Source organism: Atta colombica, unplaced genomic scaffold (assembly GCF_001594045.1).
Source record: "Atta colombica isolate Treedump-2 unplaced genomic scaffold, Acol1.0 scaffold233, whole genome shotgun sequence".
In the NCBI taxonomy this organism is placed as follows: domain Eukaryota; kingdom Metazoa; phylum Arthropoda; class Insecta; order Hymenoptera; family Formicidae; genus Atta; species Atta colombica.
Genome location: NW_017259331.1, coordinates 587,439 through 611,941, shown reverse-complemented (window position 1 = coordinate 611,941; position 24,503 = coordinate 587,439). Strand labels below are relative to the sequence as shown.

Genomic DNA, 24,503 nt, shown 5'->3' with positions numbered 1-24,503 from the left:
AACAAAATAATGATCAGTTATTGATAAATATAATATTGTAAGAATTATAAAATTTAATATAATTAATACATTAAAAATAAGCATTATGGCTTATTTTTTAATATATATATATATATATATATTGGATATATTAAATCCAATACTTTATACCCTTTGTCTTTGCCTATCTTTGACTCTTTGTCTTATATTAGATATAAAAGATTAAGTTTTTTATTATTAAACATGTTTCTACTATACTATTAAAGATTAACAAAAAAATTAACATTGCATCAGTAACTTGATTAAATACTCGTACTTGACAAATGTTTCACTGACATTGCAGTTACAGGAGAAATAACGCCATAATACGATCGCGATCACCATGCGTACACGTAATAGGTTATATATTCTCATAAAAGAGGTGTGCTTGGTTTACCAAGATACATGGCATATAAAAAAGCCGAATTATTAGATCGCTTAACAACCGTAAATTATAAATTATAAAGCTGATAAGGTAATTGATCGTTCGAATGGAAAGAATCAGGAATCACGAACACATGGCCACTGGATGTGCACACCGAAACGCTCATAGCATAAGATATATTCTTATATTATGTCGACGCCGAGTATCTTGGCAAATCGCGAGCGTTGCGAGCAGAAAATTAAAGAGATTACATCGATGATACGATAAATATTGTTACCCATGTGAGTGCATACGACCCATCTTATCAGAATTTTTCCAACAACGTCGTACACGAAAGAAAAAATGAAAGAGGACGGCGAGAAAAGATGGCGCCCTTCTTCGATTAACGAAAAGCCGGAAACCAATGGGCGCGTTCAAATCGATAAAGGCTAGGTCTGCTCGCCGAGCAATTAAACATGATTGGTTGGAACTATAGATAAGAATCATCATTGCCAATCATGCTTATTCGCTTGACAAGTATGTCTAGCCGTTTCGTGAACTCGCTCAATGGCTGCGTTCAGCGAACTCAACAGTTGAATGAGCGCTCACTGCTATTGATATATTCTTCTAGATCTAAAATGCCGATTGTAAGATCTAAAAGAATATACAATGCGATCCACTTTACTCTGCAAATGCTTCGAAGCATTTTTTGATCGATCGATTAAAGTTAGTAAAACATTCTTTCTTCTTTGATCATCATACGACGTTCTGCAACCAATCAAAAAGCAGAATTTTATTATATCGATGATACGAAGCAAAATCTTGTTTTCTGATTGGTGATTGTAGAGTCATACGACGCATATCGGATCTAGTGTAAATCCAGCAATAGTCCTTACAACTACGTTATGCAATTGTCAAACGAGCGTTACTTCCCCTACAGCATGAAATATATATTGCAGCAATATTTTAATAGTAGATTATATTACAAAAATTGCAGTAATATTGAAATTTTAATATTTTATTGGAAATATTGCAACAATATTGTGAATTATATTGTAATTTTAATGACTGCATTCAGCAGAAAAAACAGCTTAATTGCAACTGTTGTATGCTTCTTTAACATGATTATTGATTATAGTTATACATTTATATATAGTTATACATTTAGTAAAGAACATTCAAGGACTAAAAATAAGTCCAATCATGTTCAAAGAATTTTAAACAGTTGCAAAGTATATTTTGGATTGTGCTAATCAGTACAATATTTTAATAAAACTGGATTAATTATTAGAATATTGGAACAATATATCTGCAATATTTCTCTAAATATATTGCAATAATTTTGCACCTATATTTTATTGTATTTTAATACATATAAAAATATTTCCCTAGAGGAAAAAGTGAAAATTTTTATTATCGAAGTTAATGGAGAAAACTTTTTACGTTTCTTTCAGGAAAAAAGTTACATGATCAATACCCTGATTGGAAAGCGAAGTCGTGACAAGCGTTCAGTCATCAAGAACATGCAGAATTATTCTCTTTAGTTTTTTTAGATCTATTTTTTCTGACTAAACTAGTGTACACTTGTACTTGAAATGAAATAAGTATGTATTTTTAAGTTTGGCGAAAACGAGATAGAAAGTTTTAATGCAATGCAGCGACAAACAACAGGCGTTGTGTCGAACAATTTCCATGTCCCAGAAATGCGAGGGACAACGGCGTTCGTGTCTCATCGATTAAGAACAAGCGTTTACTTTTATTACTTCATCAAGGACAACATTAGTTTTAATAATTACGATTACCCTTAATAATTACGATTTTTGGCCCTGCAAAACGTTGTTAGTCTATATTACATATTATATATTATATTATCTGTAATGTTGTAAAGAACATTTTCCTAATAAATTATAAGTTTTTTTTTAATACAATAGTAGTAATAAAATGTATTGTTTAAAATATAAATGCAATATATTTTTAATGTATAACCGTTCATGCATTTAAAAAAAATCGTTAAAAAAACATCATTTTCAAGTTACTCAATAACTAAACTTTTTGGACAGCTGACACTTAAATAACTTTTTTATTGTAGTTTATTATGAATATATAACTACACAAATATTTCCTAAAGATGTCAAAATATTCTAAAGATGTAAAAATCGTTTATAATAATTTATATATACTTGTAAAAATGATGAAAATTGATTCAGAACACGAATGACCGAATTTGGATAGTAAGGATGCCAAAAACCTCAAAAACTAAAGGTAATCGCGAACTTCTTTGGTGATAACAAATATGTAATTAAAAGAGTTAAACAGGAAATATGAAAATATTTTATATTAAATGGAAAAATATGTGAATTGATTTGCATTTAATTGCTCAGTGTGTACAAGTTGCACTAGTTGAGTGTACTCTAGATTCAGTCTATGAACTTTTTGCACTTTTTCATTTTTCCTCTTTCTCTTCTCAACATCTAATAATATCTATTTCTTTTCAAGTGCAGAAAATGTAACATAGCGCAGAACAGATTCTTAAAGAGTATAACGTGGTTATTATGTTGGTTATGTTGATTGATCACGATGATCCGGGTGATGTGTCAGTGCAGTGTTGATATGTGTGGAATTATAGTTGCTTAATTTAGACACATTTAGACACATGATAAATATTTCATTCTTTTATCTAGAAAGACGATATGTATATCAGCATACGGATGCATTCTTATTGCCAATGATATTGACGGGATTTATGAAAATAATTTCTAGACATTGACATTTTAGGTTAGAACATTTAACTTTTAGTTTTGTATATATTGCCAGTAAATTATGACTTAAGTATTTCTTAATCGACTCAAACTGAACGTTATTTTTTATTATATTTTTATTATATTATGTATCGTTATTTATTATAACAAATTTATTTATTAAAATATTTTAACCATTCCTATTTAGTATTTTGTACAGCTTTTTATATTCTAGATAGAAAAAATATTAATCATGGAGCGTGGAAAGACTGGGCTTGGTAGAGCAGTAAAAAATAAGATTGCTCAACATCCTTCTGATTTATTTGCACTAGGATCAAAGAGTTCACGGAACGATAACTCTGATTCTAAAAGTAGACCAGGTGTTATTCATTCCAAACCTAGTGGGAGTTCTACATCTTCTGGTAAATAACTTTTTTCTTTCTCGTGATACTCTCACAATTGTAAATTATTGTTTATACAAACCATTATATAGGTAATGACCGAAAAAAAGAGGCTCCTTCTGGATCATCGTTTATGTATGTCCCACAGAAGAAGCCTAAGTTAACCCATGTCAGCTCCCATCAACGGCAACCTTCCTCTAGTGCGGAAGCATGGGAGGTTTTAGTTATAGATACTGATCCTGCAGACTTTGTGCCTATGGCACTTGAGGCTAATGACAATGACGAAGGCGATAGAGTTATTGGAATAATATGTGGCGCTATTAAAACGCTGAAAAATCTGAGATGGAAGCCTGATAATTTACTTTATATGGGCTTGTTATATTTAGCAAAAATTCGCCCATCTATTTTCTCAAACGATTGCATACTGCATGCATTATCGTCTCTTTTAAGGAGGGATTCAAATAATCAAAATAGCTATAAGACTAAAGTGAGTCCACTAGTTCCTGTACTTGCTGCAAATCTCTTGATGAAAGGTTTTCACGACAAAAAGAATTGGCCGGAAGTGTTTGTGAAGGTTATTTATTTGCAATCTTTTATTGTTTATTGTATAATTTGGATATTTTAATTGATTTTTTAAATTATTTTTACAGCTATATGTCGAAGATGCTCTTGGAGAACGTGTATGGGTTGACCATGAGGAATGCAAGGGTTTTGTTGACAACATACTAACAGGTTTTAACACGAGGCATCCACCTAAGTCTGTGTTACAGCCAGAATTTCCAGTATTAATGCAAAGGGATTGTCCCAGCCCATCTACAGTGGATGATGAGGATCCAGCGGCATCAACGACATCATTGTCTGGGGATAAAGAGAAAATAGAATTTCCAGTAAGCCCGCGATATGCGCATTGTGTGGAAAATATAGAATCGATAGTACTGGAAGCCGTAAAAGAGCAACTAAATAGACGCCAGGCTGAGACTATAACGAGAAATTTCTTGAAGCTGCTTTCTTCGGCGTGTGGTTTTGTTGAGATCAGAAATATCGCTGTCCCGAGGCTAGAAGTATGGTTGCACAATCCTAAATTGATGAGACCCGCGCAAGAATTGCTTATTTACATTTGCTACAATTGTACATCTCATACTCAAAGAGATGTGGAGGTCATAAGTCAATTGGTTAAGATGAGATTGAAGACGAAGGCTGTAATAAACTTGTACTTGAATGGCGTCAAGGAATTGATCGGATTACATCCAGAGAATTTAGCTACCATCCTGAAGCATACAATCTACAATGAATTATCGAATGCACGCAATCCAAACAATATGCCCATGTTGGGAATAATGTTTCAGACTTTGCCCGAACAAGCGGCAAAGTTGCTTGCAGAGATCTTTCAAGATTTACTGATGAATCGCGAGGATTACTTGAGGCCATTGCGTGCATTGCTCAGAGAAATCGTACGTGTATGTCGACCTGACATCAATCTAATTGTCTTTGTTCGAACTTTAATGTCCGAACGATCGGACATAGCTCAACAGTTGCTAAATTTCGAATTTAAGGATCGCATGTTTATGTCAATAGTGGATCTACTGTGTCTGTGCATGCTCTTAGGAATAAGTCCACAAGTAAAGGAAGCAGGGACATTGTCGCAACGTGCAGATAAGAAAGATGCGGCTTTGCTGCACCAATTTCAAGATCTCATGGCCATGATACAATACGAGACTGTCCTGTGGCTACAGAATTCAGCACAGCAGATGTACACCGTTGGACGAAATGAGTTGTTGCATGCAATGCATAAGATCATGCTCTTGGAATCTCCTGAACAATACTATAAATTGGACAATTGGCCACCAGAGTCGGACAGAGTATTTTATATACGACTAGTTTCCGATGTTCCCTTGTTGCAAAGTACATTGTGGAGATTGCTAATGATCGGCTTTTCGAAGGTAAATGCTTAAACTAGTATTTGCAAGATGATTCTGTTTAGAGATAATTTTTTTATTCTATTTTTATTTATAGGAAAACGGTATTACTCATTCGGAGACTTTGGATTTGGCCGATTTATTAATACGGCGAGCAGCGGCCAATTCGACGGAGAGTTTCCCGATGTTACAAATCGATAAAATGGACATAATTGAACTTATTTTTAATCTTAGCATTTATCAGCCTCCGGGAACAATAAATATACCTGCTGGGTAAGTCTCTCTGCATGTATATTTTATCCTCGATATTATCTTTATTGCAATTATGTTTGTCTTATAGATATGTACCACCAACATTGGCAATAGCTAATCTTTATTGGAAAGGATGGATAATGTTATTAATTTTGGCCGCTCATAATCCATCCACGATTGGAGCACTAGGATGGCGACGATACCCTATATTGAGGACATTGATGGAAATGTGTATTACAAAGTGAGTTTAACATCTATTAATTTTGTTGCTATAAATACTTTGATGATATAATTAACTCCGTTTTTCCAAAACATCTTGTAGTCATTTCTCATATCCACCGCCGACTATGGCTCTGCCGGAGGTTATGGAACAAGAACGTGCGAAAGAAATGCAAGTTGAAGCTATCGAGAAACAAGAGATATTAGAATACGAATCGCATTTGGCCGCAGCATCGACCAGAATTCAGCTATCAGAACAGAATAGTTTCCTGCTGTCACAGTTAATCACCATGGATACAATGGGAATTGCTAGAAGACCACCACCGGCCGTGCTCGAACAGATACAGTCATTAAATACATCTCACAGACTAGGTCATCTGCTTTGTCGGTCACGTAAACCGGACTTCTTGTTGGATATTATTCAGAGACAACAACAAAGCACATCTCAGAGCATGCCCTGGTTGGCAGATCTTGTACAGAACAGCGAAGGTTCTTTGAGCCAATTACCAGTGCAATGCCTTTGTGAATACTTACTATCAACTAGCCCGCAGACAGTCGAAAAACAGCCCAGACAACAGCAGTTATTGGCTCATCTTCAGACACTATTAACTGATCCGAATCAGGATCAGCAGCATGCTTATGAGGTTTTGGAATATTTCTTGAGGAGACTGAGTAGCCAGCAGAGTGGTAGCCGGGTCCAAGCGATCACTGGACTCAAGATGGTTCTAGACTCGATACCCCTTGAGGATGAGAGTATGGATGTGGATGGAGAAAACGAAAAGTACGTGTTTTAAATGTATTTCAGGAAAAGCAATTGTTACACTTTAATATTATTTTTTCAGAGAGACTTGGCTTCTACGAAAATTGCCGTCGATACCTCACTTCTTATCGGTACGTTCGCTGGTTTCTACGGCACTACGTGGTGCTTGTCAGGTTGAGAACAGTCCGGATCTTGTGCACACTTACATATCATATCTAGCCGTGCATACTGTCGATGATGACTTACCTGACTTAACCGATTTAGCCAACGAAATTTCCCAATTGGTCGTTGAACGAAGTACCATTATTGCGGCTATCCTGCCTCAATCTGAAAGTGATAATCCACAAACCAAACAAACATTGCATTCCTTCATGGCAATTTTTTGTAATTATCTTGAGAAAGCGCGATCACCTAGAGGAGAAGATTACCAATGGTCTGAAAGTCAAGATCAAATTCTAGTTCAGTGGAGTAATGGCGAAGAATGCACTATGCACATTCTAGTAGTGCACGCTATGATTATATTATTAACATACGATACATCCGAAGATGATCCATTGTTTAGTAATTTATTGGAAACATGGTTTCCTTTAACGGAGCAGCCGAAAGCATTTCTCGTGGATACTAGTGAGGAAGCGTTGCTTATACCTGATTGGCTTAAATTGCGAATGATTAGAAGTAACGTGCCTCGATTAGTCGACGCAGCCTTAAAGGATCTTGAGCCTCAACAGTTGGTACTTTTTATCCAAAGTTTTGGAATACCTGTGTCATCAATGAGCAAACTGCTTCATACGCTCGATGCAGGTGTTCAGATTGATCCCAGCTCTGTTGGCGAGGCAGTTTTAGATAAAACATATATGGCACAACTAGTTGAAGTACAACATCGAAGAGGTGCTACAGGTGGACTGGTGTTCGTTCAGGTATTGCAACTACTGGAACCGCAATTACCAGATGAGAGCGTTATGTCAATCGTGAGTTTGCAGCAACCGTTGCCGGTTAGTGCCACAGTGCAAAAGCAATCCGTCATACAATGCTCCGTGAAGACCGACGTGCCCCACTTGATAAATCGGCTCTTCATCGAAAATATTCCAATGAATCAGAAAATGGATGCTTATCGACGTTTGCACAAGACTCTAGCGAAGGATCTGCAGAGATCATGTGTAAAGGAAAGCGGTTCGGTGCTGTTGGCGATACAGCACATATGTAGCGTTCTCAGCTCTATGCAGGTCAAGCAGTTCCTGGCTTCACTTGTGCATATGCCGCAGTACTCTTGCACGCTAATGCGCGTGATACTGTTACCGCTTAAGAGATCGACATCGAAACACGTAATTGAATTAGCACGTAATATGTGTCTGAATTTGATATCGTTGATAGGCGATGTGAAAGCTCCAGTTCTATCGATCTTGCGAGATTTTGCTAACGTGCAGTTGACGAAAACGCCTCAACGCGCGGAACTATCGATGCTGATGAACCGCGGCGAGAGCCCAGGCTCGATACTGGAGAGCACGGATCCTGTAAATCTGGAGAGCGTGGGCCGTAAACTGTTGGATGTCTGTTTAAAGCAGCAGAAGAATGACGATCTGGTCGAGGCTATGGCAAGATTATTGGTCAGCGATAGTAACGAAGACGCATTGAAACCTCGCATGGGTTTACTGATCGATTGGCTGGCCTCCGTGGAACCAGAGTTGATCGGCATTTGCCCGAATCTCCAAATGAAGTTACTGTTCGATAAGGCGAAGATGCATATCAACATTGACAAGAACATCGTGAGCTCTCATTCTTGTAGACCTTACTTGTTGACGCTCTTGACGCATACAGCAAGTTGGACTACTTTATATAAGTGTGTCGGACACTTGTTAGACAAATGTGATGACGGGTGAGCAGAGCGAATAAACATTTTTTCTATCAATCTTTTTGCTCTTATTCTATATCTTCTTGTTCATGTTATTCTCTGTTATGAACAAATAACAAAGTTTTTCTAAGTTCTTTAACTATCAATATATTCTTTATATTTATATTTATGAATATTAATGTGTTTGTAGATATGATTCTACAGCAGTTCTGGACTTTTTATGGGCTCTGACATGCAATCCTAAGCTGTGGCAGGGCCGGGACAAGTTTACTCCAAAGCATTACGTTCCTGAGAATATTCTGTTGTTGGAAGAACGGCAGCTACTTAATCTAGTGGCATATATAGTGTTTGAAGGTGTTATTATCTGTAAAATGCAGAATAGAAATGCCGCTCTAGCAAGGATGGATATTAGACTCGATCTACTCTTACACTGTATATCCACTGAAGACAGCCTGATTCCTAATGTGGTTAATTATTTAGCGGAACGTATGATGGATAATACTGAGTACGAATTTTATAGTCGTATAAATTTTGCAATGCATAATTTAGTGTTCATCATTTTAATTTATAAAATGATTGTAACTTTCAGTGCAGACTCAGCAGATATGGCGCATCAGTTTCTACTGCATATGTACATGAAGATTCCGAAAGTCATTTGTTACCTCGACACTTTCCAAGCGAGCAAGTTCGTCAACGGTTCGAGGATAACCAATTGGACGGGCTCGGTGCTCGACTGCATGAGCCATTCCCTGTTGACGGCTCTGGCGGCGACTCCGAGACAAAAATCGTGGAATTCCAAGTCTCAGGAATTTGAACTTTGTGCGAGAAAAATGGCCGCAGTACATCCTATATTAGTACTGCGACAATTGCCGATGTTGGCATCCTCTTTGATGGGAAGATGTTATCTTGATTTTGGTTCATTTAGATCCGGTCATCATTTAAATCTTTTCAATCAAGTTATGGGGCTATTAGAACTATTGCAGCCACATTTGTTTAACGAGCAACATGAGACTGCGCTGGAGAATACTTTGGGAAATTACTTCCAATGTTTTCAGGTATTATTATTTATATTATATCTTCTATAATGATACGTTTACATAATTGTAAAATGCTGTCAATTGTAAGTGTATTAAAAAACTTAATTTACAAACTGCATTATAAGATAAAATATTAAATGATTTAGATCTTTATTAATTACTCTAAAATTTTTTTTTTATTCCTTCATTTTAGATCCTTCAAATACAAACTGTTTTAATATTGTACGATTTTGTTTACAGAATTATGGACATATAAAAGATCTCGTCTCTTTGCTCAATAGGTTTGTGTCATTATTACAGTCCTATGTATCACATGATCCACAACGAGCATTGAAATATCTTCAGAAACACGCACATGCTTTACAGTAAGTTATTTTCTATTTTCTATGTATTTCTATTTTCTATACTGTAAATAATTTACAGTTATTATGTTTATATATACGTATAGTTTATATGTATGTATATATATATATATATATATATATATATATATATACATATAGTTTACATGCATATACAGTGAGTTGCAGGTACATTATTCAAACGTACCCGCTTTGAGAACACTCGTATCAGGAATACCGATGCCGAGAGAGGGAGAAGATATGAATGATATTTTAATCACCGTAACTCCTGCGCTACATCCACCGGAACCCACTATTCCGCAACACTGGCAATCGCTGCTAACTACACTTGCTAAGCTGCATGGAGAAGGTACGAAAAGTAACTCTATAAAATATCTTTATTTAAATTATAAAATTCAATTATATACATGCACACGCACATACGATGTCTAGCGGTTCTTGAATATCTTTGGATTATACTGAAATTTTATATTCTGGAAAATTCCTGGAAAACTTTTGAAATTTCAGGTCTGGCCTAGAATTTATTATTTTTTCATTCTAAAAAAAATCACGTGAAAAAAGAAATAATAAAAGGAAAAATTGTGTTTGTAAATCTTTCCTTGGTACAATAAGTTACCAATAAGAAACTTGAATTTAATGTCTAAAATAAAACATAGTAAAAAAAATCGTTTGACGGAACGTTTCTTTGATATTATTTATAAATAATATTGTTCCCAATTTGTTAACATTTTAATTCATTCTATAAAATTCTAATTTGAATATGAAGCATGTAATATTGCACGAATCGATGAAAATTAATTAAATAATGAAAATTAATCGATGGATAAATTCTGGAAAAGCTTGGACTTTTACCTGCAATGTCCTTGAATTGACTAGCCAGATTTTGCTGGACACCACATATTAGGTGTAGTAAAAAGAAATCCATTATTTTTCCATTCAGTTTCATGCAAAAATAATGGATTTCTTTTTACTACACCTAATATATAAAACAAAGAATTTATTTATCGTTTTTTTATAAGCGCATTAAAGTATTACAATTAAAATATCAAATATTCTAATTATGAAAGAGTTATATTAATGACTGCTTTTTTTTAGATGTACTCAGTGCGCTTCAAGAAATCGAACATGTGGCGTTGCGAAAACCTTCAGTTTTGGAGCCTATAACGGACAACATAGCGGAATTACTTGTATCACCGCAAAGTAATATCAGATCACTCGCTCATAGTCTACTCGCTAGAGCATTGAAATACCGTCCTACATCGAATGCGAACATATTATCGGCGTTTCAAAGGTGCTTGGACAGTCACAGAGCGGATGTCCTTATGTCAGCTTTAGAAAAATTACCGGATATCGTATTATGCATGCAAGGTAGAATGAATTTTTGTAACAAAATAGATTTACGTCAATGTTGAAGTATAACAATAATTTTACAAACTTATAAATCCTTTTCTTTTTACATTGTAGAACACGCTTTACCGTTGCTGCAGAGGGTATTCGAATTGGGAGTAAATTCGAATGTCAACACGATACCTTATATTACTAAGACTATAACTCTGTTAAATACACAGCAAGGTTGTTAATGTCTGGAACTATTAGTTTTGTAAATATTATTTGTAAGACTTTTTTTACAATTAAAATAGAGCAGTGGAAGACTTTTATCTCTTTCCTTCCAACCTGTTTATATTTAAGCTATAAGAAAGGATTGTATTATAAAATATTAGTAATATAATTATTTAAATATAAATGAGAATATAAAATTTTACTTGTGTTTTTTATGACCAATATATACATATATATCTTAAAGTTTAATATAATTGTATGTTTATTGAAAAGCTTCTGAGGGAACGTCATTAACTGAATAGTTTTTCATAAAAGTAATAATCGCGTTTTTTATATTCCACTCTGCATCTTGAAGATATTTATAACAGTATCGAATATTCATTGTAGTAAGTTCACGTAAAAATCTAAGCAGTTGTTCCTTTTCTGTCACGCTGAGTACTGTTGGAATAAATTTAGGTACGACTCTTGGATCAAATCTCACTTCGTTAGTTGCGTTGGGGGGTGTGCCATCAATGTAACATAAATCATTAATAATACAATATTCATTGTCTTCTTTTCGTGTAATAATGAAAGTTCTGTTGAACAGCATGGGTGGACAGAGTCGATATGTAAATAAACCTTGCACAGAAACAGTTAAACAATTATCTTCTTCATACAATAAGTCGATACAAAATGTTTTGAGATAGTGTATTGTTGGTGGTTGCTTTTGAAGGGCAGTGATTATTTTTTCAGGTCCTCGAAATAGAAATTCGTGACACTTGGCACAATCAGAAATTTTATACCAGTTTCTATTCATGGAAAATGTCTTAACAATCTCTTTATGTATATGATTCGTTATATTATTACCTAACGACATAGAATAGAATGCATTTTTATCATATAGGCCGTTCATAACTATTCTGTCATCTTGGTCATATAGGGCGAAAAAATGCTTGACAAATTGTCTCATCAAAGGAATCTTCGTTCCGTTGCCTAGATAATAACTCTGCATGCTCGGCACAAACTTATTCTCCATTCCTATAACGATTCCATCCAAGATCTGTAAATGCGGGAAAACATTCTTCACGGCCTGTATATACTCCTGGGAGTTGGTATATTTCGCACACAATGGATTCCCATCCAACCAAAGTTCGCTTATCTTAAACTCACAAAAATAGCGCAGATATTCCACGTCTAAGATTTGATTATGCCTCAAGTCCAACTTGGTCAAGTGGAAATTAAAAAATTTATCAAACAGGATAACAGCTGTGAGTTTGTTATATCTCAAGCTCAACTCACGGACAGCCAGTTTCGATTGTTGAGGATCACGAATGCTAATACTTGTTCTACTGCAACGCAAGACCAGATCAAAGATCTTTGGAATGGAAATGGGACAAAATATCGAGCCCAAAGCCCTTTCGTTCTCGAAATCGTCCAGATTGAATATCTTTCTTATTGGCTCATACCTACATTGCAAGGCATCTGCTATGATCTTGTTTGTATTCACTCGTAGCTCGTTTGCACCGAGAAATCCCAGGACAATGTCTATATACAGGTCCTGGCCGCTGGGCAATGTTATGGTCAGTCCCTGCTTCACTAAATTCTCTATGGCGTTAATGGCACATTTCGCGAGGAATGTCGTCTTATTCTTGTCCTCGACAGTGTACATGATTGGTATCAGGAGTGCTGGTTCACAAGTGATTATAATGGCGCGCAGGACATCGGTTCGTCTATACACAGCACCGTCAAAGACGATGAATTTGTGCCACAGATCTGTGCGATTCGCAAGTGCCTTTTCACATTTGTCAAAAATTGGCTTGATATGCGTAATCCGGTGCGGTTCCCATGACATTTGATTTGTTGTTGCCGTTGTTGTTGATGCTGTCGACGATGTTGACGTTGATGTCGGTGATGCCATTATTATCGCGAGAAATAACGGTTCCTCCTATTTGCATCACACTTGCCTGATTGACAATATTTATAATGTTATTAATATGTGATTAATAATGTTACAACAGATATATAACAATTACATTAATGAATAAATATCATTACAAACTTTACTCTGATTTTAGAGACATTCGCTGTAGTAACCCTTCTCTTTTGTTTATAAACTTTTGTGATTACTGGTTAGGTTAGATTGTAATTAAGGTTAGATTGGATGGATGAAGCAGAAAGTATCGATATATATTCGATTATTCGATAATCTCGATAATCGGATTGTGACTCACTTCACAGTTGTATTACCTCTGTGCTGTTGACGTATATGGTTAGGAACGTTGTATAAGAAAATACAATAAATTTCTCGACATTGTCGCAGAAATTTGAGGTAAGGAGTCGTAATTCTGTTCAACATTTTATTTGACTTATTTTGAAAAAGGTGATTTTCAGCTACATAAAAATAAAGCATAAACCTACACATTAAAAATTGATCTTTTATCTGCATGTAATTACATATGTACCTGTTAACATAAAGATCAATAGAATAAAAATGTCCTGTAAAATAAAAATGTTTCACTCGAAGGTTTTCAGGATATTGTTTTGTAATTTTATTCATAAAAGATATTATCTTGACTTATTTTGAAGAAAAAGATAAAATTTTCTATCAGTGCTGTATGAACACATAAAGCTTAAGTCATAGTCTATATATTGAATAAAACATACCAAATTAAATATATATTAAAAATTGATTTTATCTGAAATATACCTGTTAGCATAAAAATCAAATACAATTGATAAAATATGAATTCCCTGTCATTTAAATCTTTTCAGAACACAGTTCTATAATTTTATTTCCACGAAAGACATTGTCTTAACTTATTTAGAAGTAAAAAGATAATTTTTTGTCAGTACTGTAAAGCGTAAAATGTTCTATACATACATTAATTGATTTAATTGATTATTCCTACATAATATAACTGTATATCTTTTTAAATATTTTCAGGATTTTATAATTTTATTCATATAAGACATTGTGATAACTGAAGATGTCGAAAGTATTGGACGAAGAATTGAAGCAAGCCTTCTCAAAGTTACACGAGAAGATGGTAGATACTAAGCAAAAATTAAAGTTGGCTGATATACAAATTGAGAAATTGCGGCGTACGAAACAGCGGGCAGAACTCACCACAAAGGAAATTAGCAGTTTACCCGAGGACACAAGAATGTATGAATCTGTTGGTCGAATGTTCCTTCTAGATAATATGAACAATATTAAGGAGAATTTGGATAATAAAATAAAAACTTCTGATGAGAAGATCAAGACGCTAGAAAATAACAAAACGTATCTACAGCGGAGTTTCAAGGAGAGCGAAAATGAAATCAGAGAAATGATTCAGCAAAAGCAGAGCAAGGAAACTTCGGGTTAAATAAGACTTGTGTATTAATGTGTGAATGTGCTATTTCAGTTTTTTCTCATCAATCTTTTGAATCTTTCGGATTATTGTTTGGAATATGTATCTATTGGATATGTAAATATATATCATAAAAAAATCTATAATCTCACATTTCGCACGTTCATATATTTTTTTAATTGTGACATTTTTTTTATATATTGTATGTGAAATAAAATATCGTCAATGAACTTAACCATTTGTAAGAGTTAAATCAACTCGATTGTTTTTAATTATGAAATTGTAAGAAAAATATACAAGAAACAATATTGTATGTATTTAAATGATTATAATTAAATAAATATTTTGATTTTATATTTTAAAAGATATGTGATGCGAGAAATTGTTTTGTATTTTATAACTTGACTTCGTTATCATTCATATTTTCACAAAAGCGAAATAGATAACAAATATACTAAATAATATGTATTACATTATATATTTTATTTTTATTAATAATTGATTGAAAACAAAAAACTACATTGGTACAGTTATTATTGACTTTATTTAATAAATGCAGATAACTAGCCGATAACATTTAATTAATTTCAATAAAGTATTTGCTACTGGCGACATCTGTTTTCGTATTTGATATTCTGGCTTTAAATATGGTCAGAATCACTGTCAGTGTATGTGGTGTGTGTGTGTGTGCATTGCAGATTCGGTAATATAACCTTTTTTTGATCAAAGTTGACCAAAGTTAAATTTCGATCTGTGTAATACAATGTCAACATTAATATTAAGATCTATTGCGTCATTAAATAAAAGTACTCATAATGTCTTTACAAAGGTAATCTTTTATCAAAGTTGTTTCATATTCCAAACAACAATAATATTTCATACATATATTATAAATGCAAAAAGTACACGTACAGGAAAGTTTTTATTAAAAAAGCTTTGTAATAAATAAACACTATGAATTTATTAATAATGAATACAATATATTTTAAATTTCTCGAAATTATTTCACCTAAAAAGACTAATTAAGATATATTATTGTAGTAATTAAGATATATTATCTTAATACTAGCTAAGCGAAAATAACAAATTGTCCTATTTTGATATAGAAAAAATATTTGCATAATCGAGACATTTAGCTTCTAAAACTTTTCATTTTCTGATAACTTACGATTAGACTTAATTTAGAATATATTTGGTTTAATGACACAAGTTTTGTTTTTGTTACTCGTGAAATGTAAAAAAAGATAGAACAATATTTGTGTTAACTTGTGTTATTAAATAGAAGGCATCCCTGATCATCCCTTGTTTTATTCAATGGGATTTATGATACTGTTATAGATGAAATCTATTAGGTGAAACATCAGATTAAGCTTTATCACAAGTGAAAAATTGGGCCTAAGAGCATAAACATTTTTTATAAAATCTGTATGAATACTTTTTGTATTTAATGTATGGGTATAGATCTTATGTTTAATATTATTGTTTTTTTGAAATAATTACATTTTTTGTACTTAAAATTATTAATTTAATTCATTAATCAATTAATATTTCAATTAATATTTTCATCAATTAATATTTTAATATTAATAAATATTATTATAATTAATATTTGATATATTAATAATATCAATTAATATTTATTCATATTTGTTATGGAGTTTTCTCCAGACTTTTTTTAGTAATAATTTTTTGTTTACTCAGTTTAGATACATGAATACGTCAAATGTGTTAAATCAACAGTCTATTTTACCTCAAAAACCTACAAAAATAAAAAAAAAATCGCCAATTACATGGAAAAGCTTGACAATCTCTGGTATTATTGGTGCTGGTCTTGTGTTATATATGCATCACCTTAGAACAGAAAAAGATAAGATTATAGCAAAAGAAAGAAGGCGACAGTTAGGCAAAGCTAAGATCGGCGGCAAATTCGAGTTGGTGAATACGGAGGGAAAGCCAGTGAAATCTGATGATTTCTTAGGGCAATGGGTGTTGATATATTTTGGATTTACGCATTGTCCAGATGTTTGCCCCGATGAAATTGAAAAGATGACAAACGTAGTAAACACTCTTGGTAAATGTTAGAGATTAAAGTTAATTATAATAATTAAAAATACTCTTGTTGTCTTGCATTTGGTTAATAGAGTACATGATTTCTATTTTTCAGAAAAAGAACACAACTTTAAGATACAACCGATTTTCATATCAGTGGATCCAGAGAGAGATACACCCACTGTTGTCAGCAAGTATCTGAAAGAATTTTCTGACAAGATCATTGGTCTTACTGGCAGTATTGAACAAGTTGGAAAAGCGTGCAAGGCATACAGAGTTTATTATAGTAATGGACCTAAAGATCAAGATGAGGATTATATTGTTAGTATATTATTTAGAAGCAATTTAATAAATGTATTTTAGTAACAATCCCGAACGAATTTGATAACATTATATTTTTTTTTCTAGGTGGATCACACAATCATTATATACTTGATAGATCCAGAGGGCTTGTTTGTGGATTACTATGGGCAAACTCATGATGTAGAAAAGATCGTGACTAGTATTGTTATCAACAAGCTGAAATATGATCAATTAAAGGATGAGACTTCTTCCTGGTTTCCGTCATTGCCGATCAAGGGAGTGTTATAAACATTGCAACATTCCTATGTATTCCTATGTATAGATAATTTGTAAGTCAGTGTGCTACAGGAAATGTATGCGTATAGTACATTAATATTAATATTATATATATATATATATATATATTAGGTTGTCCGGAAAGTTCGTGCCGATTTTGAAGGAAAATTGAACGCAGAAGATTTAAATTTTAATATACATTTATTAAATTATATAGGTTAGTCAGCACGAACTTTCCGGATAACCCAATAGATATAGATGTACAAATAATTATTTTTTAATTCATTAAACGTTGTGAATGTAAAAGAAATTAATTGATTTTTTAAAATAGAAATTAGGCCATAAAACTGTACATAAGCTGGATAATAAAAAATTTATTATATTTATTTCCTTTCTTAAATTATTTTAATATACCATAATTTATACATTAATCGGTTTATGTAGTTGTACATTATATTTGTCAATCTTAATACAAATATATACACATTTACATATACATAGTGAGAGAGCTTCGAGGTAAAATGTTTAACCGAATATATTTTTGGAACAAAACGCTTTTATCTTAAAACTGAGAACACTCTTCACATTAGGCAACTGTCGATCCTTCCTTTAATAAGAAATTTGCCAACATTTATTATCTCATATACATATTTTAAACATATTTACTCTTAAAAACTAGAATTTGTTAAATAATATTTTCAATTACATTGTTGCACACTTAAAATAGCTTTTTTTCACTGATAATCTTTCATGGAACATTTATGATAAATAATGAAGGAAATGAAGATGGTATTCTGATCTATTCCGTAAAAACAGAACTTTTATAGCATTCAAAATCCTAATCTACAATATATTCTTTGCTTCCTATTCCTTGTCTTCTTGTCTTTTTTCCTTTTTGCCGTTTTACTGATAATCATATTTAAACGTATAAAATTTATTGTAACGTGTTTTTTCCGAAGTTTTCGTTTTTTCCGAAGTTCATCAATGTTTATCTCGGGCGACGGAAAATAAAAAACTGGATAAGAAGCAAAAAGGCAAGAGTGGTAAGAAGTGGTAAGAAATAAAAAACAGGAAGCAAAGAGCACATCAGAGTAAATTAGACTAAAATTACACAAGTATCTATAAAAGCGTTTTAATGTTTTACGCGTTTATGATACAGCATACTTGCAAATAGGATTACTGATAACAAATTTCTATGATGCACGATACGGCCGTATCAAAGTTCAACAAGCTGCTTTTATTTATTTATACTATTTACGTATGTATAGAAATCACAAAAAGCGGAGCTTTCAACAGTTTTCAGCATTTTTGCAGGTCTGAATCTAGATGTAAGTGTCGCGTTGCAAACATCGAGGTACATTGGGAGATATTTTGTCGGAAATTCCGACGAATCTCTAAAAATACTAAAATATCGAACATTATCTGTACATTATATCATACATATTCGCACGAATTACAATCTACGGATAGCTGCGCGACACGGTATTTCCGTGCAAGAGATGATAGCTAAAAAAGAAAAAGACTCAATCTCTCTTACTAATTAAGATGTGACAGAGGGAGAAAACGCGCGAAGGAACAGACTTCTTTGTCCTTCTCCTATCTCTTTGTTTTTTCAAAAATTTATAATAGAATTTAAAAATATTCCCAATTCTATTTTTCCCTTTTTGGAGAATTTAAATAATACGCGTTCAAATATATGTTGAACGTTTATGAGACAAGTGTTTTATGCGACACATGTTCTTTTTTCTATCATAAAATGGGATGTTATCACGGATATCCGTGATGTTGCTGCAGATTGTGCAATTCGTATGCGAGGTGACAGCACTCGGAGTCACTCCATCGATGATGATCGCGAATCTTATCGACATTCGGCCCTGACGCATCCGACATCTGAGAGAAAAAAAGACAGTCGTTTAACAGAGAATTATTTTCAAAAAATAATTATCTCTTTCTTAAAGAAAATTAAATTAGACAGCTATTCGTACGAATTTCGAAAGCGATTAATAAATAAATCAAATGATCATTTAGGACTACATTCTAAAATGTCTTCTCCGAGGAAAATTTTACTTGATATAATAAGATAATATACATTACATGTATATTACATTTTTAGAGTCTAACTGAAACTTTTATCGAAACTAAAAATACTCATAATACGTGTCAATTTCGATTGAAACCACAGCTCTTCTTTATAAATATTAATTTTAATATGTGTAATTATTGTTTCAATAATTAAATTATGATGTTTATGAAGAAGAAGTACTTACATACTTTTTGGCCAAAATTGATACATATTCGAAATTTCGTTTTTTTTTTATTTCGGTTAAAATTGAATTGTTCTAATAAATTATGATATTTATGAAGAAAAAGGATATATGTCTATATATATGGCCTTTATAGAATTTGTATTTTTTAATTTTGGTTTCGGTCGAATTTTACATATTTTGAATAAAACCTTCTTCAGAGAGGATGTTTTGGAATGTTATCTTAGAGATTACTATTGTTTTTTAGGTCAAATCTATTTTTTATATAATTATTAAAAGAAATAATATTACATAATGTAATATTATTGTAATATTCAAATCAATGTAATATTCAAATCACATACAATTTCATATTAAATATGATTTTGAGAAGTAATAAAATACATAAAAATAACAGACAGAATTGATGTTAAATTTTTACAAAATATTTTGATGCTTCCTGTATATTAAATTAAATAGGATTAATTTACAAGCACGTACGATTTTATTTTATTTTTATTGATTACTTTTAATGATTTTATTTATTTACATAATTGATGGATTGATTTACATAATTACAAATAAAAAAAAATAAAAAACTATGTAGATATTTTTTATGTTATTTGCATTTTTGAGATTGTTTTTGCCCGAGTTCTTCGTTTATAATCATTCCACAGGCGATATTGAATACCAGAGCGCGATGAAGAGATAAAAAAAAGAGATACTTTATCGACAACTGGATTATATCGAGATTATATTGTACTCACGGATCCGTATATACTCAGGCAAAATGATGATACTTACCGAGCAAAAGGAAAGTAGTGATTGATGTGTGTACTTGCTGCACAGAGGCGATGTATGATGAGGATGATGATCTTGTGTCGTCAGTTGCGTCGGCGGCTGGCCATCACCGACGATCTCTAGATAGCCCCGGCTGCTCGCTAAACTACCTCCTCTCGTTCCAACATCTGCAAAATTGCATTGCGAGATTCGTACGCTGTACAACGCGATTTGGAGGGATTTCGTGCATTTGAGAACTTTCCTCTTTGTAGTAACGATATCGACCAGTTTCTTTGGCTGTATGATTTAATCACTTTAAGGGCGCCAAACCGTCGCGATGAATTTGACTTCTCTCACGATGTATCGCATTATACTATTTCTAGCACAGTTTTGAAATATATCTTAAGGCGCCCAAGAGAAAGAGTATTACTACTTTAACGTAGCGAATTTATTAAATTTTGTTATATCCTTACTTCTACTGCTCGTTTAGAGTTTGAACTACACGGAGAGTGTAGTTTTTCTTTTAAAATTTACCCTGAAAATATAGTAGTTCTGGTACAATATAATATTTTTAAAATTTTTACCATGCACTTTAGTAAAATTAATCAAACTTATTTTATATTTTACTGTAATTTTATTAATGAATGAGAGAGATTTACATTAAAATTCTTCAAAATACAATGTTATTTCATGTCTATCATATTTTAAGGGTAATTCTAAGAAAAAATTCTCTCCGTGTACGCATACGATATTTAATTTACTTATGATATCATTTATTACAAAAAATTATTAAATTGGGTAAAATTTAAAAATACATTAATTGTTTGAAATTGTATTTTACTTGAATTTCTGAAAGAGAAGCTCATTAAAATTATTTTGAAAATATTTGGCGGAAAAGTTTTAATCAGTTTAGTTCGTATTTTAATCTGTTAAAAAGAATTGAGAATCAAACAATTAAACGATAAGAGTGACTTTGATCAAACTCAAAACTAAATTAATTTACTCGAATTATCAAGTGATATATCTTTTCCAGCAAACAAATTGTCATTATTCATTGTCATTTTAACATCTTTAATGTTGACAAATGATAACAAATAACGTCAATTTGTTTATTAGAATATTATTTTCTTGACATAAATAAAGTTCTTAATTTTATTTGATACAAAGAAAAAGAAATCAGACATAATAAATTTTATTCAAAAATTGATTTGGATTTCAGTCGCCCCGATTGAATCAATTATTAACTTTAGATTAATCTCGATTCAACTTGTACTTCATCTTTTTTTAATTCTTATATTAGAAATAGAAAATGATAAAGAGTTAAGTTAGAGATTAAAATTAAATTATATTGAATTATATAGAAGTGGGCATTAATCAATTGCTTAAGTTAATCAGAGTTTGGTCAAAGTTGGCTACAAAACACTGCTTGAACGAAACACATAGAAGGACACGACGATTTCGTAGGATTTAAGGGGACACCTTGTGTACTCGCCATCGAGTGAGTGGACCGACGAATAGCGCGATCCTGGTAAAGATAAGAGGGCATCTTCCAGCGTGATTTCCACCACCTGATCCTTCTTGAATGTCGACGACCATTGGCTTTCGAGTTGTTGCAACTGCACGTGCTAACCGAATGCGTCGACGCTCTCTGGCCCCACCGAATTCCACGTAGATGTGTCCATTTGATATCGCGAAGTGTTCTTGATACCTCAGCTCTCACCTCGCCGTTTAGGAAGCAATACAGCACCGCCACGAAAAAGCCCTTCCGGGAACACAGAGATAATACTCCAATCGCCCTTTTGCTCGTCGATTTTAATTCTCAGCAAAGCCTGGATCTTTTTCTCGAACGCAAATCTTCAGAAACCATTCTTCATATAAATTGTAAAGAGATGTGAAATAAATATGATTTAATTATTTTATTTAGTCTCTCAAAAATATCCATTTATTTCCTTTCTCTTTTGATTATCGTATTTCTGTCTGTTTATTAAATTTCTATTTATTCATTTAAAAATAAATGAATATTATATATGTATACATATTGTATATATATATAAAAAGAGAAAAAATTAATACAAAATTTAATATATAAAGAATAATGATCTGGAACTACAAATGAGAGAGAAAGCGATAGAGAAAAAGAAAGAAAGAGAAGTACAATAAGTTCTAAAAAAATTTAAACTCCATTATCTGAACGGTTGTTTAAACGTTTCACTGATCAACCTACAAAGATACATAGAGCAGCAAGTTTAATTAGCTCAATTTTTTGCACAACATCGTCCAACATTGTTGTTTAATGAGATATAATTTATGATAATGCAATCGAGTGCTTTTGATTTCTTGCGTAACTGTATGGCAGTTTGGCATCTAGTAAAGTAGAATTATTAATGCTATTAATAATTATGCGTTACCTGGAAAGATGCGAACAATTGGTCGCAGAAAAGCCACACGACCTCTACAGTTTCGTTTACGCCGATGCTATACGACATAAAGATAAAGAACGCGTAGTGAACCCCAAAGAGTGGCACTAGGACCAATGTGCTTCTAGCCCATCGCCTAATAATCATTTTAGATATATATTTATATAGTCAATCATATTATTTTATTAAAAATTCCATCAAAAAGCTACAATATAATATTTTATATTATATTGTATTTATATCAACAATGTAGATTATCTTCTATAGATCTTACTTGTATCTTTCCGTTTCCTCCGACATGGTAGATTTGAGTTTCACTAGTAGTACTCTCACGATGTTGATGAAGAGCACGAAATTTATCTAACGTAGCCAAGGAAGAGCGATGGATTAATGTACGACTGAATTAATTACAAGCTCAACGAAGCATTCACGAGGTTCTTACCAAAATAGAGAGCATCGTGGGCACCCGTATGAAGAGGAACAAGAGAGGTTTCTCATTGGTTGTCCAGCAATATGTATCCTGGAATATGATCCTCGTCACTACCCAAGGTAAGATAAATATAGCTGGCAAACCTGTAAGACGAAGTTGTAACGATTAAATTTATTAAATAGGCTCTATTACGCTTATCAATAATAAGTTTCTGAGGGAATGGAAAAAAGAAACTTTTTAAAAATAACAAGTTACTTGTTATCGAGTAGAAAAAGTAACAAATTATCGTTACGATTTTTAACTTATTATAATTACGTTACTTGAGAAAGTAATATTTCGCTACTTTTCCATTACTTTTTTAAATCGCCAGCGGACGGGCTTTCTAGTCTTAAATGCTATGCACTGTACAAAATTTTTGTGTAAAATTACAACTATTATAATTTTGAGCCCACTATAATAGTTGTAAACGTCCATGCGTTTATAAATTTGTAATATGCAAATAAAAATAATTTCTTGGTATGTAACTATAAAGCAAATTATGGAAGTACAATTACAATATGTATGTATTTATAAGTATGTAATTATAAGAACGATAACATGACATTTCGTACTATATATATTATCATTTAACAGCAATACGTGAAAAATTACTGTTATATCACGTAATTATTAAAATTTGAATAATTACAAAAAATATTAAAAATAAATTCCTGCTATTTACATAATTTCCTATATAAAATAAAATATATATTTAGACAATAAAAGCAAATTTACAAAATTTCTGTGGAATTACGTAATTTCTGTAAAATTGCATGATTTTTTTATATTTACGGAATTAATGTAATCGTGTAATTTTTACATCTGTAAAATGTGTTATATGTGTAAATTTACGAAATTTTTTTACAATGTAAGTGACTTGTATTGTATCGTGTGCAAAGTAACAATAAAAATAACTGTTAAAATAAAATTCGTTATCGTTATCAAAAAAATGTAACTTCGTTATAATTACTAAAGAAAAAAAGTAACGCAATTATCAAAAAAGTAATTTGGAACTTCGTTACAAGTAACGAGTTACTTACATTCCTTGAGTTTTTCTAAGAGAAAATACATTATTTATTAATAGAGTCCCTGATGTGATCTGCTCTCTCTCTCTCTCTCTCTCTCTCTCTCTCTCTCTCTCTCTCTCTCTCTCTCTCT

At 32.4% G+C, this 24,503-nt stretch overlaps 6 protein-coding genes across 13 annotated transcripts in view; 3 read left to right on the top strand and 3 right to left on the bottom strand.

The window, feature by feature from the left end:
- The window catches only part of LOC108688428 (40S ribosomal protein S13), a 1,778-nt gene extending 986 nt beyond the window's left edge, over positions 1–792 (bottom strand). Inside the window, exon 1 of one of the 2 annotated variants that reach the window (XM_018194685.1) lies at positions 681–792. In XM_018194685.1, coding sequence (XP_018050174.1) covers positions 681–703 — 23 coding nt within the window. In that variant the 5' untranslated portion in view covers positions 704–792. Of the gene's footprint in view, positions 1–295; positions 639–680 lie in introns of those variants that run through there. The other variant, XM_018194684.1, reaches the window with a different exon arrangement.
- A 2,142-nt stretch (positions 793–2,934) lies between these two features.
- Positions 2,935–11,505, top strand: LOC108688501 (integrator complex subunit 1). Of its 2 annotated transcripts, none has more exons than XM_018194790.1 (14): positions 2,935–3,157; positions 3,360–3,542; positions 3,614–4,095; positions 4,172–5,461; positions 5,535–5,710; positions 5,778–5,930; positions 6,012–6,689; positions 6,751–8,541; positions 8,708–9,022; positions 9,107–9,572; positions 9,795–9,919; positions 10,075–10,265; positions 11,012–11,284; positions 11,381–11,505. In XM_018194790.1, the coding sequence occupies exons 2-14, from the start codon at positions 3,374–3,376 to the stop codon at positions 11,494–11,496; spliced, it is 6,225 nt and encodes a 2,074-aa protein (XP_018050279.1). In that variant the 5' UTR covers positions 2,935–3,157; positions 3,360–3,373; the 3' UTR covers positions 11,497–11,505. The 2 variants fall into 2 exon arrangements, with proteins under 2 accessions (XP_018050279.1, XP_018050278.1); XM_018194789.1 differs by having other exon boundaries at positions 3,356–3,542.
- A 150-nt stretch (positions 11,506–11,655) lies between these two features.
- Positions 11,656–13,592, bottom strand: LOC108688502 (nuclear RNA export factor 2). Of its 3 annotated transcripts, none has more exons than XM_018194792.1 (2): positions 13,520–13,592; positions 11,656–13,419 (listed from the first exon to the last, which is right to left on the bottom strand). In XM_018194792.1, exon 2 carries the CDS (start codon positions 13,371–13,373, stop codon positions 11,739–11,741), a length of 1,635 nt encoding a protein of 544 aa, XP_018050281.1. In that variant the 5' UTR covers positions 13,374–13,419; positions 13,520–13,592; the 3' UTR covers positions 11,656–11,738. The 3 variants fall into 3 exon arrangements, with proteins under 3 accessions (XP_018050281.1, XP_018050280.1, XP_018050282.1); XM_018194791.1 differs by having other exon boundaries at positions 13,515–13,582; XM_018194793.1 differs by having other exon boundaries at positions 13,489–13,550.
- Positions 13,593–13,703: 111 nt separating this feature from the next.
- On the top strand, positions 13,704–15,176 carry LOC108688438 (prefoldin subunit 1). Its single transcript, XM_018194701.1, has 2 exons — positions 13,704–13,784; positions 14,400–15,176. Exon 2 carries the CDS (start codon positions 14,443–14,445, stop codon positions 14,821–14,823), a length of 381 nt encoding a protein of 126 aa, XP_018050190.1. The 5' UTR covers positions 13,704–13,784; positions 14,400–14,442; the 3' UTR covers positions 14,824–15,176.
- Positions 15,177–15,486: 310 nt separating this feature from the next.
- Positions 15,487–17,502, top strand: LOC108688450 (protein SCO1 homolog, mitochondrial). Its single transcript, XM_018194713.1, has 4 exons — positions 15,487–15,637; positions 16,510–16,879; positions 16,973–17,178; positions 17,266–17,502. The coding sequence occupies exons 1-4, from the start codon at positions 15,572–15,574 to the stop codon at positions 17,446–17,448; spliced, it is 825 nt and encodes a 274-aa protein (XP_018050202.1). The 5' UTR covers positions 15,487–15,571; the 3' UTR covers positions 17,449–17,502.
- Positions 17,503–19,203: 1,701 nt separating this feature from the next.
- Positions 19,204–24,503, bottom strand: part of LOC108688437 (parathyroid hormone/parathyroid hormone-related peptide receptor-like) — a 56,383-nt gene continuing 51,083 nt past the window's right edge. For 3 of the 4 annotated variants that reach the window (XM_018194697.1, XM_018194699.1, XM_018194698.1), the window contains exons 8-13: positions 23,319–23,449; positions 23,151–23,236; positions 22,868–23,012; positions 21,939–22,221; positions 20,484–20,647; positions 19,204–19,326 (exon numbers count right to left, since the gene is read on the bottom strand). In XM_018194697.1, the coding sequence (XP_018050186.1) occupies positions 19,204–19,326; positions 20,484–20,647; positions 21,939–22,221; positions 22,868–23,012; positions 23,151–23,236; positions 23,319–23,449 (932 nt within the window). Of the gene's footprint in view, positions 19,327–20,483; positions 20,648–21,938; positions 22,222–22,867; positions 23,013–23,150; positions 23,237–23,318; positions 23,450–24,503 lie in introns of those variants that run through there. The other variant, XM_018194700.1, reaches the window with a different exon arrangement.

Excerpts from the sequence above, each read along its gene's own strand:
- LOC108688502 (XM_018194792.1), bottom strand. The coding sequence starts at position 13,373 with ATGGCATCACCGACATCAACGTCAACATCGTCGACAGCATCAACAACA.
- LOC108688450 (XM_018194713.1), top strand. The coding sequence starts at position 15,572 with ATGTCAACATTAATATTAAGATCTATTGCGTCATTAAATAAAAGTACT. Across the intron at positions 15,638-16,509 it reads CTCATAATGTCTTTACAAAG|TTTAGATACATGAATACGTC; the intron begins GTAATCTTTTAT and ends TTGTTTACTCAG. Across the intron at positions 16,880-16,972 it reads AAACGTAGTAAACACTCTTG|AAAAAGAACACAACTTTAAG; the intron begins GTAAATGTTAGA and ends TCTATTTTTCAG.
- LOC108688438 (XM_018194701.1), top strand. The coding sequence starts at position 14,443 with ATGTCGAAAGTATTGGACGAAGAATTGAAGCAAGCCTTCTCAAAGTTA.
- LOC108688501 (XM_018194790.1), top strand. The coding sequence starts at position 3,374 with ATGGAGCGTGGAAAGACTGGGCTTGGTAGAGCAGTAAAAAATAAGATT. Across the intron at positions 9,023-9,106 it reads CGTATGATGGATAATACTGA|TGCAGACTCAGCAGATATGG; the intron begins GTACGAATTTTA and ends TGTAACTTTCAG. Across the intron at positions 9,573-9,794 it reads ATTACTTCCAATGTTTTCAG|AATTATGGACATATAAAAGA; the intron begins GTATTATTATTT and ends TTTTGTTTACAG.